This window comes from Acinonyx jubatus, chromosome B1 (genome assembly GCF_027475565.1).
Source record: "Acinonyx jubatus isolate Ajub_Pintada_27869175 chromosome B1, VMU_Ajub_asm_v1.0, whole genome shotgun sequence".
NCBI lineage: Eukaryota > Metazoa > Chordata > Mammalia > Carnivora > Felidae > Acinonyx > Acinonyx jubatus.
In genome coordinates, this window is record NC_069382.1 from 21647651 (window position 1) to 21666876 (window position 19226).

Consider the following 19226-nt stretch of genomic DNA (forward strand, 5'->3'; position numbering starts at 1 on the left):
ACTTCTCCTGTTTGTAAATTTAAGTCGATCACAAGTTCAGGAACGTTTTCAGCATCGGTCTCTTCCAATACTGCTTCTTCACAAACTTCTGTACTCTTTGTTCTGTGATTCTACCTCAACTCATGCTAGGTCCTCTTACTTGAGTCTGTTAAACTCTATTTTATGATTTTAACCTTTTTATTCTATTAGTAATTAACAGATGCTCATAATTTAGCAAAAGTAAACCATGTGTATTTATAGCTGCATACATATGTAATGAGAATTGGTAGCTTTTAAAGTGCAGGAAAGTGGGAACCACAAAATTCAAGTTAAAGTTTAGGTCTGAAAAGAAACAAGATGAATGAGATTGGGAAGCACCCAAATAGGTACCTGTTTCTTGATTTGTGACGTTGCAGAGTGTTCTCTTTATTATTGTGCTTTATAGCTGACTTATATAGAACACGTTGCTTCCATTCTTTAATTATTACATTAGAAAAGCTGATAAAGAAAAGTTTGAATGAATCAACATTCCCTCTAACAGTTAGATAACTCCACTTTGGATTTCAAATCAATATCCAAAATTTTATAAATCCAGAACCAAACCCTTGATTCTCGAGCATCCCTCCCCATACACTCTGCCAGTCTGTTGAGTTCCTGGGCTTATGTGTCAGCTGTATCATTATCTAACTAGTTACTCACCCCAAGATCTCAGAAGCTGTCTTTGATGTCTTTCTGTTGCTTCCCACGTGTGATCCATGTATGAGTCCTGTTAACTCTTGTTACATACACTATTTCAAATACAACCACGTCTCACTATCTCCTCTGTCACTATTATAATTCAAGCAACTATATTTGGCTGAGGCACTGCATCAGCTTCCTGCTCATTCTTCCGATTCTACTTTTAATCCAGCCTACATAACATAGAGCAAAAGAGCGGTATAAGAAATTAGTAGATAGTTTAGCTCTCATGCTGAAACCCTCCAATATTTTTCCTATCGACTTAGAATAAATCTGAAATCCTCCTTGGTTTCACACCCGCCTACTTATCTGCCCTCATTTTCCCACTTCCCCTCTGGTATTCTCTCTGTCTGGCTCGGAAATCTGGAAGAATGAAGGTGCTACTAAAAAGTGTAAGTTCCTGAGGAGGAAGTGCTGCTTTCATTTCTTACTGTCCGTCATGTACACTCCTGCCTTGTCTCTTGAAACGTTGTTCTCTTGGAACGCCACTCCTTCTTGGATCCACTCAAGAACACTATTTTAGGGGTGATTTTTCTTCCCTCCTCTCTTCTCATTTTCCTCCCCCCATCTCTTTATGTCATCATTTGCTTTAGCTTCCTCATCGTACTTAGCACTGCGTGAAATTGTTTCATCTGTGCATTTGCTTATTTGTTTAGGATACGTCTTCTCTGATAGCTCGTGAGTTTCATGAGGTTGAGTTTCACCTTTCCTGTCTATCTGTCTGTCTCCAGTACCTGTTAGAGCGCTTTCTGTGCAGTGGGCGAGCAATTATATATGTGCTGAATAAATCAGCAAAACCGGCACTTTCTTCTCCTTAAGTCACACTTTGTAATAGCAGTGTCTTGGGTAAACTTTTCTTACCACTGCTCTACCAGACTATTGAAATAGTCTCCCAATCATTTCCTTCCCCAATCTTTCAGACTGTAATTCTATCTGCATTCTTGGTAAAATGCAGTCTTCCTGAAGAGAAAAAACCCTCGATTATAAGCTTCTCTATCACTTCCTCATTCTATGTTTCTCTCTGCAGCACTCAGGATCTTGTCTAATGTGTATTTAACCACTTTTCAATACCTGATTTCCTCCCTCTTCCCTTTGTGATACCAAATACTTCAATTGATTCAATTATGATTCTAACATACCAACTACTTTTTATATCCTGACTCATGCCTTTGCCTTTGCTTGAAATATCTTCTCTTCCCTTTGTATGTGAAAATATCCTATCTTTCATTCAATGCCCATCTAATATCTGAAGACTTCTCTAGTTCCATCAGAGTAATACTTCCTGACATCTACATCTTGTTTAATATTGAACATTAGGTATCCTTTCATAAGAGAAATCTTCACATGATAGTCATACCTAAAAGTATCTCACATTGTCTTCGAGTTCACTGTTGCCGCTTCCTGAAAACAATACATCCCTTAAAACCAGGGACTATTTTTTATATTCTCTACCACATATAAGCATAAAACAAATGTTGAATAAATACCCTTGAAATTATAACCCAAGAAAAATGAATTGTACACGTTAATGAGTGCTTTATCACTGGCTGGTTGTAGGATTTTCCATCTTTGGGTCCCTCCTCTTAATGTCAACACCTGCTATGTAATCATGAAGATAAAAGAGACAAAGATATTTTAACGTATTTATCAAGTAATTACAGTCATTAGAGTCTTAAGGACTAAGTGGAATTTCATCATTGAAATCATGAAGTAGAGTTTGGTAGGGAGTGAGACATAGCATGATTTAAAGAATCAAAGTCAGTGAACGTTCAAGGAGAGGAGTTAAGAGAAATAAAATACAATATGGCTCAGTGGTGAGAAGAGAGAATGTGATGTTTATTTGAAATGAGATTTTAGACAAATGTTTCTTGGAGGATCTAAAATCATACATATATTCATACATGTATATATTCATATCAAGGAAGAAGAATAAACAATTGGTAGAATTTAAACTTGGCTATTTGTACAACTAGTTACCGTGATTTTAAAGAACTGGTGTGTTTTTCACCATGAGGTAAAAGAAAAATTCATCCCAGAAAAAAAGTGGGAAAACAGAGCCAAAAGTGAAGTCAATTAAACACGGGATAGTGTAGCCTAGAATGTCAGGAAAGAAGTGGTCTAGTTCTGTTTTTACCCGACTAGCTTTTTTTTTTTTTTTTAATATATTTTCAACGTTTATTTATTTTTGGGACAGAGAGAGACAGAGCATGAACGGGGGAGGGGCAGAGAGAGAGGGAGACACAGAATCGGAAACAGGCTCCAGGCTCTGAGCCATCAGCCCAGAGCCCGATGCGGGGCTCGAACTCACGGACCGCGAGATCGTGACCTGGCTGAAGTCGGACGCTTAACCGACTGCGCCACCCAGGCGCCCCTACCCGACTAGCTTTTAAAACCTTGGACAATTTACTCTCTCTGACCTCTCTATACGTATGTTTGACTAAGAAACCTCTAAGTCCTCTTCCAGATTAAAGATATCTAAGTCAGAGAGTATGAAAACTAAAAGAAAAAAAAAAGAGAGAGAGAGAGGCAGGTTTAAGAACCAATAGCCAAGAAGATTTGGCAGATTTTTATGATGATCTAAACAGAAGGCAAGATTAAGACTGAAGTAGAAAATATATGATCATAATGAATAGGACATGGAGAAGCATAGCTCTGGAAATTTAGGCAGACGTTATTAGTTCTTTGGTATCATCTGAGGATTTTAAATGATATGATATGCCTGGGTTTGCTTTTCCAGTGAACTGTATAATTTTGATCTCTGGTATTTATGGTTACTGAGTATTCTAAATCAGTTCTTTTTTGTGGCTATCTAGAATTCTTAGTGTTCGTTTAAAAACAATCATAGGGAGGGAGGTAAGGAATGGATTTTGTATGTGTGTTTTATAGAGGGAATTGTCCATGGCAAATTATCGCTGCAGTGTTTATGAATTATCCCTGTAACTCTGGACTTAGGAGGCATTAAATTTGAAGAAAAATAGTGTGAATTCTTATATGGCTTCTTGAACTAGAGCAAATCAGACATTTTGGGCAATATTAATCTAGTCTTGACATCAGTTAGCAAGGGAGCTGACAGGTAGCATTATGTCCATTTATTGATGCACAGAGGTGGTTATTGATGTGATTATGGAATAGAGTTTTGAGAGACTAATAATTCAGAACAAAGAAGGCAACTGCAAAGAAACTAAGTCTCCTGACTTTAAGTTCTTCATTCTTTTTTCCATAACATGGCGGAATAGATACCTATATTTCCATAACATGGCGGAATAGATACCTATACCTATACCTGTATAGTTGATGGAGATAGTATTTTTTTTAAGCTGGAACTTAAGGAAATATGAAGGTGAAATAGACACAATCCATTCCGACCAGATTAAAAAAAAAAAAAAAAAGTCTAGAATAGTCCAGCTGCAGGATGATTAGGATGTGAGCTACAGCAGGGATGGAGAGGAGATACCACTTTTGTAAGGTAGCATGAGAGCATTATATTCACAGTGTTCTTAAAAAGTCTACTCACACAGCTAAGAGAAAACTGGTATATGATCTGTATACTTCTATCCCACCAAAATATGTAAAAGACACTAAAAATATTTATTGAGATACTTCCCACATTTCGGTCTAGGCAGTGGAAGAGATATAACAATGTATAAAAATGAAACATAATAAGTGAGATTAATGTTACATGAAGAATAAAATAACAATAAAAATGTAACATCCCACACACCCAGCTAGAATTCTTTAAGGTTTACTTGGTCTTCTTACTCTGGCATTCAGAAACTTGGTGTCAGTATTCTATATAAAAATACAGAGAAGGATCTTTGACTCAGAATTATATAAAATAACACAGAGGTGTTTGTTATGATTGGATTAATTCTCCAACATTAGAGGTGTATACAGTTACTCTACACAGTTACCTGCAAAATAAGTGTAAGGATTGTGTTTGTGAAAGAGTTCTATTTCCTACTTGCTGAATAAATGGTGAGCACTTTTTTTTTTCTTTTAAATGTTTATTCTTGAGACAGAGGGAGACAGAGCATGAGCAGGGGAGGGGCAGAGAGAAAGAGAAAGGGAGACACAGAATACAAAGCAGGCTCCAGCTTCTGTGTTTCAAACTCTTGGACCACAAGATCATGACCTGAGCCAAAGTCATATGCTTAACGAACTGAGCCACCCAGGCGCCCCAAGTGGTGGACACTCGTAATCACAGAGGCTAAGAGCCTAGATCTACTCTATGGGTCCCTTGTTTCTTGTCTCACACATTCCCTTTTCCTGAAATGTCTGTGTCTTGCTCTAGAGCTCTAATTACTAAATCAAAATCTTTCCTTGTGCACTTTTTTTTTTTTTAAACCACCCTTGAGTCCTGTGGATTTGCTTCCTTTAAGTTTGCTCAGCAAAATCTGGGCTGCAGATTGAGTCTTTCCATCCTGCTTGCCTTAACTTTGTCACTGTATAGAGATGACTGAACCACAGCTGTGTTCTTGGTGGTGGACGTATAACCCCTGCTGTTGGGAACGTCTGCCTTCTGCATGGAATGTAAGATGTGTACAGATTGATGTAAAACCGTGACATTTCTTGTGCAACATCAAAATATGTGTGTCCAACATTAAGCCAAAGCTTAGGAGAATTTGTTTACGTGATTATATGGAAAAAAAATAGGCAGGCAAACAAAACAAAACAAAAAGTACAGACGCAGGAAATAAATATTCTCTCAAGATGATATGATTATGGGGGTGCCTGGGGAGTTCAGTTGGTTGAGCATCTGATTCGATTTTGGCTCAGGTCATGATCTCGTGGTTTGTAGGATCGAGCCCCACATTGGGCTCTGTGCTGACAGCATGGAACCTGCTTGGGATTCTCTCTTTCCCTTCTCTCTGCTCTTGCTCTCTGTCTCTCAAAATAAATAAATTTCTAAATAAAAAAGATGACAGAATTATGAATTATATTTTTTCTAGGCTTTTATATTTCTTATAATAAGTTGCATTGCTTTTGTAACAAAAATGCAATAAAATATTATTGCCCCATGTTGCATATGAAGAGAAAGGGACATTGTGCCATTGAGAAGAACAATGATGTCTTAAAAACCGGGGAAGGAAGGTTCTAAAATCTAAGTTGGACCTTGAAAAATGGAACAGATCAGAAAAAATGGAGAGAAGCAGGGATGGGACTTCAAACAAAACAAAGAAAATGAATAGAATATACTTTTTCATGAGACAGTCTTTATTTATATGGCCCTCTCTTCAAATTCTTCAGGTATTTTATTGCCCACCTGAGTAAAACTTGTCAACAAATGCTCTCTAACCAGTGATGCAAAATATAGTTGTGTATCATCCTTGGGCTATGTATTTGGCTGAACAACAGCTATTGAAAATGCCTCTTTTAGCTTTTTAAATAATGCTTTTAAATGTTTGTTTATTTATTTTGAGAGAGAGAGAGAGAGAGAGAGAGAGAGAGAGAGAGAGAATCCCACGCAAGCGCCACACTCAGTACAGAGCCTGACATGGGGCTCAATCTCAGAACTGTGAGACCATGACCTGAGCTGAAATCAAGAGTTGGATGCTTAACCAACCAACTGAACCACTCAGCCACCCCAAAATGCCTCTTTTAAAGGATCTGTATTTATTATTCTATGGTATATCCAAGATTGTTTCTTCCTTTTGGAGTTGAAAGGAAAATTGTAGAGTGTTCTGCATTAAGTGAAGGGGTTAATACTTGTCCTGTGCGGTCCATGTAGAAGAGGGGATACTAGCAGTGTTACCTTAAATTTCCAAAGTGCCATCATTCTAAAGAGGTGATCACTAGGTTTCTGTTTTGCTGGGCATAGAAAATTCAAAGACTACATCAGTATTGATCAAATTCAGTATTCAGGGGTCTTTGGGGAAATTGTGAGGCCAGGCAGTCAAACTTTTCCCTGAGACCTCTCCAACTTATTTTGTAGTGTCTATATCTATTTAGTCATTCTACTTGATACAACTCTATTGATCTATTTAGTCATTCTACTTGATACAACTCTAGTTGAACAATACAGGGGTTAGGGGCACTGATCTCCTGTGCACTTGAAAATGAGTGTATAACTTTTGACTCTCCCCAAACTTAACTACTGATAGCCTACCATTGACCAGAGCCTTACCAATAAAAATCAATTGACACATATTTTGTAACTTATATGCATTTTATACTGTATTCTTACAACAAGGCTAGATAAAAGAAATTTTATTAAGAAAATCATAAGAGAAAATGTATTTGCAGTACTGTAGTGTATTTGTCCAAAAAAAAGTCTGCATGTGAGAGGACCCATAGTTTAAACCCATGTGGTTCAAGGATCAACTGTGCTTTACTTGAAAAAGTATTCTTTTACTCATTTTCACCTCCCTACCTTTCCCCATGTCTCTCCCACTTACCCAGAATTCTCTTTCACCTCATTCTATCCATTCTTCAAACTACCTTTCAACTCTTACTCTGTCAATAAAGGCTTTTCAACCATTGCCACTTCTGCTGATTTACATCTCTCTAACAAATGTCTCAGTTTGCCATTTTCAACAATATGGGTTTTGGTTGTCTACTATGTGTGGATCACACATGATTGATAGGTCCTTACTTACACATTTTCCAGATAGCAACTAACTGAATATAATGAAATCTGCCTAGTATGTATAGAGTACTGATGTGGGTTTATGCTGTCATTGACTCAGTGTCTTTCTCTGCTCCTGGGTTCTAAGAACCTCGAAAAGTGGTAGCCACACATAATTATGTAATACATAATTAGGTTGTCTATTTTAGGGCTATCTCCTCCTTATCTGGATAGAACATTGCACTCCTCTGTAGCAGGGCATGCCTCCATTCTGGAAGGTCAGTCTTATTCGTGTTATTGCACAACAAAGAAAAGACTTTGAATTTACTTACAGAATTGTCTTTTTTTTTAATTTTTTTTTAATGTTTGTTTATTTTTGAGAGAGACCATAAGTCGGGGAGGGGCAGAGAGAGTGGAATAGAGGATCTGAAGTGGGCTCTGCACTGACAGCAGTGAGCCCAATGTGGGACTCAGACTCACGGGCCGTGAGATCATGACCTGAGCCAAAGTCCGACGCTTAACCGACTGAGCCACCCAGGCGGCCCTCCTTATAGAACTGTCTTGAAACGTGACAGATCCATTTTACCTATGTTTTCAAACTTTGACCAATAATTGTAATTTATTTTTTAAAGGTCCTCCTGGACGCCCAGGTGAAAAAGGAGAGAGGGGTCCTGCTGGAGAAAGTGGTCCACGAGGCATTCCAGGTGCAATAGGTATGGTAATAGTAACCACTTAATCATACACTATAGGGCCAGGTAATATGTATGTGTGTAGGGGAAAATGGTTATTCGATTTTTCTCCTGTGGAGCGTGTGTGTGTGTGTGTGTGTGTGTGTGTGTATTAAGGGGGATATTAAGTATTTTCCAGCAGCCTGATCACTATAATATACCATATGTAACTGCTTTAGGTTTTTGAAAAAAGTTAAATGCTTTAGCCAGAGTTACCATATGGGGTTTTCAAGAAGTCTGGGGAGTGCTGTCCATGTCCTTGATCACACATAGTGTATGGCAGACCTAGCTTTAGGTCACATGAAGAGAATACGAAAATCATCTTCACATTGAATATATTTGCATTATATATATAATGTGTGTGTGCGTATATATATATATACACGCATGCACACACGCATATATATACACATATGTATATATACGTGTGTATATATATGTAAAATGTAATGTATATATGTAAAATATATATTAAATGTATATAAATATAAATAATACATATACTATAGATGTATATGTGTGTATGTATATACATGTGTGTGTATGTGTATGTGTGTGTGTGTATATATACACACGTATACATATACACACACACACACATACACACGCATACATATATATGTATGTACGTATATATGTATATGTATATATATGTGTGTGTGTATATATGTATGTATATATGTATATATGTATACATATGTATATGTATGTATATGTATGTATGTACGTATATATGTATGTATATATGTATGTATGTATATGTGTGTATATGTATGTATATGTGTACATATATACACATGTATACATATACACACATGCACATATGTATATATACGTGTGTGTATACATGTAAAATGTAATGTATATGTGTAAAATATATATTAAATGTATATAAATATAAATAGTACATATACTATAGATGTATATATATGTGTGTATGTGTATATATATATATATATGTGTGTGTGTATGTGTATGTATGTGTGTGTGTATATATATACGTGTATGTATACACACACACACACACATACACACACACATCTCAAAGGAATTTGGATTCCTTGTATAGTCCTTAACTGGAATATATCTGCTTAAACTTAAGAAATCTAAATGTAAGTATTGACTAGAATACAAATGACTTCTACCTTCATTGTCAGCCACTCTCTGTATTTTGCTTCAAGCAAAATAGTTTTAAATTATTTTCCTCTGTTGATGTTGTAATCTTGAAAGCAGTATTTTGAGAGAAGATAATAGAAGATAGAAAAGGAGAAAGAGCATGAACTTTCCTTGCTCTCAAAAACATAAAGGAGACAAGAACAATAGCATGATTGTCATGTTATTCTTCACTAGAAATCAAATACCCACATGCTCTTTGAAAGTGGGGAGTATACCACTTGGCTTAATTATATCTAGGATGGGCTGTGCCGCCCAAAACATGTCTAAATACCATGTACTTCATCCTATTATTCTGTCTTTTGGTTGTATAAAATGTTCTTTCTGATCAATATATTGACTAGCCCAGGTTACATCAGAAAACTAGTGTTTAAAAATGAAAAACCTGAATGTGACACCTCTGACCTTGGCATCATTATACTTAAAAGGCCAATGCATAGTTTACATGAAAAAGGCTTTAAAATTGTTTAAGATCTATTTGTGTATCTATTTATTTTATTACATATGTATACACAACATATACATAATTTTTTCTATTAGGCAGGTTGCTGGTATGCCTTTGAAAATATTGCCAGGTAAGATTCTTTATTCAGAAAAATCTTTCTACTTGACTAGCAATCCAGGGATCTTACCAATGGCGCGTTAATGTCATAGCAGGGGAGGTAACCAGTATTCTATCAGCTGTCAGAGCTGCTATTGTCAAAGGTCTGTCAGCTCCTCCATTACAGACTGCAATTGTCAAAGCTTTATAACTCAACCATGTAAGTTCAGTCTGGGCTACAACTTGCTGTGCAAAACTTGATCTTGGGAGAATCTTTTGCAACTGTTTCTGAACTATGGATGTATGAAATAGAAAAAGGGATTTAAAAGTTTCAGCTTTTGTTAATACCCTGAGCAGATACCATTGCAAAGCTGCTCTGATTCTTTTAATGAGGGTTTAGTCTGTTGCCGTTGGTACTGCTCTTTTACGCAAATAGGCATTATGTAGTTTCTCATGTAAGAGAGTTAGATTTCATTGTTGGGTTATAAGTTGACTCTGGTAGATTATTAAATTGCCATTTGGTCTGGTGCACTGCAGCAAAAGTATTCAGGTTACCAGGCATCTCTCTTAATGGATTCTTCCTCACTTGATTGGTACATTCTGTTTTGTTCGCTGCCAGATTACCTAATTGCTCAATATGGGTACTAGAATCAGGAAGTAAAGAGTATATGATGAACAGTCATGATAATTCTACTTCCTGATTACAGCAAGTTCATTGACATCTCACGAATACGTGCAGTCGAGCTTATTAAACTCCACTTGACCAACTAACTCGAAGTCCTCTAGATTCACAACCGTGGTCTCTAAACCTGACAAACTTTAATGATTATTCTAGCGGCCTGAATAACCAATTCATTAATATACTGCAGTAGATACTCAGGTACTGGGCTGGGTATTATGTTAAAATGTGCTGTATCTCAAATAACAGAAATTTCAGAGTGGTAGTTCCTTGGAAGCATGCCAGGGAGAATGACCTATGCCTTTTACTCAACAAAATCTTTGCTGAGCACTTTTCCTGTTCCTCGTGTGCTCTACAAGGCCTTGTGGATCCTATACTCAGAGGTTGAGAATTTCTGCCTGCACAAAACTTCCAGTATGATAAGTAATTCTATAAACGATAAATGTCATGGTAGAGGATTCTTGACATCCTCTGAAATCCTTTGGGGGCACTTTCTGGGTTATTCTCCCATGACAATAGTGCTTTAAGGAAAGGACGCTGAATTAGATCCTGAAGTATCCTTTCTGTAGCCATCTACTAGGCTGTTTCTGCCCACTGCGATCAATAACAGGGTAGCCTGACCTGTAGGCATGGGAGCGCTATCTACACGAGACGCCTTGAGAGGGAACCAAAGGGTCCATTGGCTACAAAACATTGATCATTATCCAGTGCTGTTTACTTTTCGGACATAGCTTGAATTTTCTTCCATAAGAATCATGCTTCTGGAAGAGAAAATGAAGTCCATCTAACTGTGGTTATTGAAGGACAAGAACTGCATTTCATTTATCTTTATATCTACCCGTGTCTTTACCCCACCCACCCCTCTTCTTCCAGTCTGTGGCCCAAAAAGCTTTATCCCCCAGGCTGGAACCAGGACAGTGCTCCCCAAAATATGCATTTGAGTAAGGAACATTGCTGGCTGCAGACTCTTGCTATGAGTGTAGAAAGCAGGTTTCTTTGGGAGGTAACTAATTATGCCAATGAATCCAAAAATGTCTGCAAATTATGTACATACCATTAAATAAAATTAAATTAGCAGCCTTGACAAAAAGCTGGTGAAAATAATGATTATATTACAAAGAAGAACATCGGGGCACCTGGGTGGCTCATTCGGTTGAGTGTCCTACTCTTGGTTTCGGCTCAAGTCATGATCTCATGGTTCGTGAGATCGAGCCCCACATCAGGCTCTGTGCTGACAATTTGGAGCCTGCTCAGGATTCTCTCTCTGTCCCCCACTTTCTTTCTGCCCCTCCCCCACTCACACACACAGATGCACGCATGTTCTCTCTCTCAAAATAAATAAAAATAAAGAAGTATCATTAAATACACAAGTCACATAACTCTATAGGTCCTATAGAGTCTGCCTAAATGTCTCCCATAATGGAGGTCTAATGATCAAGTGATTTCTATGAAAGTATCACATGGCCTTCATTTATGGATTCATTTGTTCACCCACTGAAAATGTGACATAATTCCTAGTTGAAGAGCTGTATTCTGAGCGTCACCAAAATGTATTCAGTAAGTCATTATTGGAGAGGTTTTTCCTGATCCCCTTGCTAGGCATCCTCTATTACATTTCTCTCTTTTTTCTAAAATTATCATCTCCAAAATCACTTTCTTTCTTGATTTGTTAACTTTCTTGCTGTATGTCTCCACAGTGGAAGATCTGTTCAGATAAGAACCTGTGTAACTCCAAGAACATATAGGGACTGACATAATATGTGTGCTCAGTGTATCTTTGTTGAATTAATGGAGAAAATTGTACAAATGGGAGTTACCCGTGAGCAGCATTCTATAAAGAGTGGGCAGTGGCCTAAGATTTACAAAAAGAGAGAGAAAGAATTTATAGTCGGTGTTTTTATATGTAAATTTGAGTGACCTTTTAATAACTGTAAGTACAGATACTGACTGTCTTCCTTGGGTAATGAAGAAAGGTATAAGTATTAATCAATTAGCCCATCTTGAGAACTGACGATAATTCCTTTTTAGGCTGTATGCTATGAAATCCAGCTAGTAGATACTATAAGGTAGAGTGTGTTTGTGTGTGAGTTTGTGTGTGTATTCGATATATGAAAATAGCAATTTATGTATCATATATTGATATAGTTAGGTATATATAGATGTATACATATACATCTATATATAATGCATATATACAGTATATCTATATTTATGTAAAGTAATGTATATTGAATTATTAAATTGAGATGCCCTGACTTTACTCATATTTCTAAACATAATTTATCATTTTATTGCTTTGGATATCTGCATAATATACAATGGAAGCAAAGTTTAGGCTGGCATAAATAATATTTCTTAACTATTTAAGAATGTTAAATTTTAACTTAACTTTAAACTTTAACTTAAATGTTGAACTTAACATTTCTTAAAGAATATTTAGCTCAATTTTAGGTATCTATATGAATGTACCTCAAGAAAAGATTTTTTTTTTTTTTTTTTTTTTTACTGAATTAAGTATGGATAAGTCCTGCCTCCTGGAACTTGTAAACTAACAACAATATATTAACAGATTGATATTGGAAAAAGATGTATAATTTTTAAATGTTTCATAGTGTGCTTTCCAAGGAGTTAACTGAAAATTGAATTAATAGAATCTCTGTGAACTGATAATAACATCTAAAATGAGATTTTTACAATAGTTTATTTCAAACTGCTGGACTCCAGGATGAAATAGTTTATTCTACTGGAAAATAACACTTTCATGTGCAGTTATCATGGTCACTACAGTAATGGTGGGGGGCTATTTTCATTTAATCACATAAAATCCTGGGTTTGTATATTTATATAATATTCACCCATAAATGAATCTTTGTATAGTACACACACACACAAATGTATATATATCACATATATATGGTCACATTATTGTTTGGGATTACAATAGAATGTGTAAAATCAAGTACATGAAAGAAAGCTTAATATATTCCAGCAGTAGGACCCAATTTTTTAAATATTTTTTTAGACTTCTCATTGCTTGAGTTGTGTTTTTTCAGGAACAAATCTTAAGAATTCTGTTTTCACCTTGTACATTTCAAAGTTACCATTTCAGCTACAGGCAGAATCCTGCCATTTGAGGATTCCTGATTGGATTACATAAGCCTTCTGGTTAAAACTCCAAAAATTTTTTTCTTATATGCTTTTTACTTGTGATAACAATATGTTTTTTATTAGTATCTACATTGTACTAAATGCACTAATGTTTCTACCAACTGCTTATATTGTTTATCAATGGCACTCATGAAATGTTATGATCGAATATTATGCCTACCTTTGGAAATTTGCCCATTGTATATTCATTGATTTTCTTATACTCACAAACCTATATGAAAAATGATTTATTTCCACTGTGTTTTTCTTTGTTAACGACATAGGTCCTCCAGGTCCCAAAGGTGATCGGGGAGCAATTGGTTTTCCTGGAAGCCGAGGATTCCCAGGACCAATGGGGAAGACCGGGAGGACAGGTGTGGTGATCATCTAGATGTTCTTTGTAGATAATGTAATATATACATGGAGCAGAGATACTTTCCCATAGTCTTGCATAACAAAAACAATAGCCATCCCAGCATGAACAGCTGATGCACATGTAGTTTGTCTCGTGGTCTGAAACACTTAGAAACTAATTTCTGTCTACCTGAGCAGTTTCTATGTCCCAAAGGAAAAGTCTTAAAAAAAAAAAAAAAAAAAAAAAGACAACAGAGGATTTATAAACTCTACCCAACCGTAAATCACATGAAGAATGGTATCTATCTTAGAAGAGAGTGGAAAGACTCACAAAGAAAAACAAAGTATAAATATACTTTTAACTAAAATGGGCCAAACCCTGGGAAGTTATAGTCAGCAATCCACAGATAGGTCAGAAATCGTAGTCTCTGCAAGATAAACTGGCTGCTATTATATAATTAGTTCTTAATAATCTGCATGATTCAGGCTCTTTAAAATTTACATACGTGATGACATTATTTCTACTCCTTATAACAGTAGCCTAAGCTTGAATTGTGAGCTTTACAAGGAAATTTTAGAAGGAGAGAGGCTTATTGTTTCCTAATCTCAAAGAAAATTATGACAAAGGGTCATAATCACCTTATCATTGAGGTGGTTTGTTTTTTTTTAATCCATTTTCTTTTTTGGAGTAGTTTTAGGTTTATAGAAAAACTGCACAGAAAATACAGAGAGTTCCCATAAACCCACATCCAGTTTCCCTATTATTAACGCCTCGCGTCAGTGTGGTGCATTTATTAGAATTGATGAACCAATACTGATACATTATTATTAATTTAAGACCACAGTTTATATTAGAGTTCACTCTTAGTGTTATACATTCTGTGGGTTTTGACAAATATATAGAGACATGTGTCCACCACTGGAGTGTCATACAGAGCAGTTTCACTGCCTTAAAGATCCCCTGGGGTCCTCCTACTCCTCACCACCCCACTCCCTCCCAGCCCTGGCTACCACTAATCTGTTTGCACTCTCCATGGTTTTGCCTTTTCCAGAAGGTCATACAGTTGAAATTATACTGTATGTAATCGTTTCAGATTGGCTTATTCCATTTAACAATATGCATTTAAGCTTCTCCATGTCTTTTTGTAGCCTGAGAGCTCATTTATTTTTAATGCTCAGTATATCCTGATGTATGGATGTATCACAATTCGTTTGTGCATTCACTTATTTGAAGGACATCGTGGTACTTCCAAGTTTGGGCAGTCATGAATAAGACTGCTGACATGAGTTTGCCTAGAAGTTCGATTGCTGCATCGGATGGTAAACCTGTGTTTAATTCTGTAAGAAACCGCCAGACTGTCTTCCAAAGTGTCTGTACCGTTTTGCACCTCCCACCGCAATGAATGAAAGTTCCTGTTGTTCCACGTCCACACTGGCCTTTGGTGTTGTCAGCGTTTGGATTTTAGCAGTTTTAATAAGTGTGCTGAGGTGTTGTTTTTTGTTAATCTTTATTTATGTAGTTTTGAGAAAGGGAGGGAGGGAGAGAGAGAGATCGATCGATCCAGATCCATCACGAGTGAAGGAGGGGCAGAGAGAAAGGGAAGATCCATCATGAGTGGACAAGGGGCAGAGGGAAACGGAAAGAGAGAACCCTGAGCACACTCCATGCTCAGCATGGAGCCCTGTGCCCATCGATCTCACAACCACCAGATTATGATCTGAGCTAATATCAAGAGTCAGACATTTAACGGAGATGCTCAGGCGCCCAAGGTGTTTTGATGGTGTCAGTAGCAATTAAGCTTGGAGAAAAATCAGCTAGCCACCAATAAGCAGCCTTCAATCAGACCCAATTACCTGAACTGAATGGTATATTTATATACCAACCATCTCTAAATCTGTCTAGCTTTGATCAGGCCTTTTTGGCAAAATGGGAAGAAGTGTTCGTTTGTTAATTTGTTTGAAATTATCTACATCCTTCAGGAATTGCTGAATTTACTAAATGAGCAACTTGTGTGCGATAGATAAATATATTTAAAAACCCTGAATTTGACAAAATTGCAAAGCTACTTATAGTTTCCGAGATAATTTAAAATAGTTCCATGAAATGCGAAAACATGTTTTATCTGTATTCTAACTTTAAAGCTAAAATGGCATGCTAATCTACTATCTCATTTATTATCCCTGGCAAAATCATGGTAATAGTTTGTTTGGGACTCTTTCTGGTACAGACTATTTGTAACTTTCTATTTACATTAAATCATAAAGGGTAACTTCATAAATGAGTATCAATATGAGCTCTGAGTAAATCAGAGCTATTAATTTGTCTTTCTGGAAAGTCTACACAAAAAGGGGAAACATGGGAAAAAATATGAATGTTAAGAAGGCCCTATTCTTTTTCACACCCATCTGTTATGTATAATCTTCCTATATGGTCAGGGATGATGTTAGAAATAAACCACAGAAGAGGCCTGTAACTGTAACGTAACTTAGCTGATTTAATGAAAACTAAGCTTCCTCACTTATTGAGTGCCTATATTTTCTTCTACACCATGCTTGGAGCTGGGAGTACAAAACTAGCCAGCTCCCCACCCTTGAGTTTTCTCCCAGAAATTTCCTCGCAATGGCTACTCTTCTAAAACTTAGTCAACAAGATCATTCTGTAATGTGTATGTGCACGATCTAATCTTACGTGGTTCATTTGAGAAGAATGAATGTTTGTCACAGTGGTTTGTATTTGAATTTCATGTTGGCACCTAGTTATTCCATGTCTGTTATTTATTTTAGCCTCTTGGGAAATACAGGGAAAGCATAGTATGGTAGGTACTTGACAGAAATAGCATAGTGTATCCTTAAAAAAAAAAGAGCACCTCCCCACACATTTAAGCCTCTCTGTGCCTCAGTTTCCTCATCTAAAAACAAGGCTATTAAGAAGACCCATATTTTAGAATTTCTGTAAAAATAAAATGAATTAATAAATGTTTTAAAGTACTTCAAACAGTTTCTATCAGAAAGTAAGCTATATAAACATGTTAGTTATTAGCTGCTGCCTATACAAGCTCTAGTGTGTTTCTTTTTCCCCACTGTCAAGCTCCTACAGTTCAACAAATGCCCTCTAATCAAAGTATTTGAGAGAGCATTCACTGATTCATTCACCCAGTCAACATAATTTTATGAGGGTTCGCTGTGTGCTGCAGATAAAACATAGCATATCCCCTAAGGAGCAGGAATAAAAAAATGCAGAAGCAATTAGCTATAATGCAATGTGGTAGGTAATAAACATTCGTGAATTAGGACCAAACACTATGGAAGCAGAAAGTAGAGAGTGATTAATTCTGTAGAGCAAGACAGGGTATTACAGAGGAAGCAGTGTTAGTGCTGGCCTAAAAGATGTATAATAGGTTTTATACCTGAAACTACTAGAATATTGTATGTGAAATATACTTAGGTTAAAAAAAAATGCATACAATGTCTTTAGGTCGGAGGTTCTCAAGCTTTACCAGGCATTAGAATCGCCTGTAAGTCCTGTTAAAATGGCTTACTAGGCTCTACCCCAGAGTTTTTGTTTTTGTTTTTGTTTTTGTTTTAAGTTTATTTTGAGAGAGGAAGAGAATGCATGTGGGAGCGGGGGAGGGGCAGAGAGAGAGGGAGAGAGAGAATCCCAAGCAGGCTCCACACTGTCAGCACAGAGCCTGACAAGGGGCTCAATCTCTCCAACTGTGAAATCATGACCTGAGCCAAAATCAAGACTCAGATGCTTAACCAGTTGAGGCCACCCAGGCGTCCCTACCCCCCAGAGCTTCTAAATCAATAGTTTGGGGGCTGGGGGCTGGGCTCCCTTGAAAATTTTTAGTCCTCACAAGTTTCCAGGTGATAGTGATGATGTTGTTTCGGGGAACACACTTTGAGAACCATATATTCAGGTAAAGAAAAAGAGTGGAGAAAGAGAAACTCTGCAAAAATAAAAGCAAGAGCAGAGGTAAGAATTCCTATGACAAAAGATATCCTTGGGATATCACTGCCTTATTTAAAACTCAAATTCAGTAGAAATGTGAACATCATTCCTGGTACTACTTTAGTTATACTGTAGATTAAAACAATGAATAATAGAGTCTCTCCTCCAAAATAATCCAAAGAAGGTAGTAAAACTAGAAATAAAATCCAGTAATTGTCATATTCTAACCAATGACACGTCCTGGACTATCTGAATAATATTTAAAGCACTGACAGATTTAAAAGCAAAAAGCTAGTCGGTTAAGCGTCCGACTCCAGCCGGGTCACGATCTCGCGGTCCGTGAGTTTGAGCCCCGCGTCGGGCTCTGGGCTGATGGCTCAGAGCCTGGAGCCTGTTTCCGACTCTGTGTCTCCCTCTCTCTCTGCCCTTCCCCCGTTCATGCTCTGTCTCTCTCTGTCCCAAAAATAAATAAACGTTAAAAAATAAATAAATAAATAAATAAACCTTAAAAGCAAAAAGCTTAAGAAGGAGCACCCTGTTGGGGCCCCTGAGTGGCGCATTAGGTTAAGAGTCTCGCTCTTGATTTCGGCTCAGGTCATGATCTCACAGTTTGTGAGATGGAGCCATGCATTGGGCTCTGCACTGACAGCAAGGAAGCTGCTTGGGATTCTCTCTCTCCCTCTTGCTCTGCTCCCCTGCTCGCTTTCTCTCGGTCTCTCTCTCTGCGTGTCTCTCAAAATAAATAAACTTAAAAAAAAAAAAAGAGCACCCTATTTATTTTCTCTTCTGCTCTCCTTTTCTTCCCCCCCCTCCCCGCCCCCTTGTGTCCTTCTTCTGCATGAAATAATTACTTGCTGTATATACACTGCAATGCTAGATCCTGGGAAATGAGGGGTAAATAAGACACGGTCCTTAATAGTCCTTAAGACTATTTTGTCTTGATATCTAACAGATCTGTAGAGTAGAGCAGTTATAATCTGACATATGTATTTCAAAAAGCTTTGAAGATTTAACTGAAATGTAACCTTACCCATCTTCAAAATCTCTGAATGTAACCTCGCCGAATGAACTAGGTTTTAGAGCCTGTAAATAAGGTGCCTCCCTTCAGCTGGAGTCACAGAGCCCATTCAAAGTCCGACTGTAAGGGTGAGTTATGGTCTTTCTTCAGAGTATCTGAAACTCTCGACTGTAAATGATCCATGTATTTATTTGACAGATAATTACTGAACATTTTCTCTGTGACATTCATGGAAATAGTCACAAATCAGTGAATACATGGGTTTGGAGTTCAGGGGAGAGGCTAGAAGTAGACACACTTGTAGCTATGATTATATAAAAGTTTATTGGAATCTTTGGTTTTAATACTCTTT

At 37.0% G+C, this 19226-nt stretch overlaps 1 protein-coding gene across 3 annotated transcripts in view; it reads left to right on the forward strand.

Moving 5' to 3' along the window:
* Positions 1-19226, forward strand: part of MSR1 (macrophage scavenger receptor 1) — an 82234-nt gene that overhangs the window by 27395 nt on the left and 35613 nt on the right. For all 3 annotated transcript variants that reach the window (XM_015085327.3, XM_053216356.1, XM_015085328.3), the window contains 2 exons: positions 7915-7995; positions 13835-13924. In XM_015085327.3, coding sequence (XP_014940813.1) covers positions 7915-7995; positions 13835-13924 — 171 coding nt within the window. The remainder of the gene's footprint in view (positions 1-7914; positions 7996-13834; positions 13925-19226) is intronic.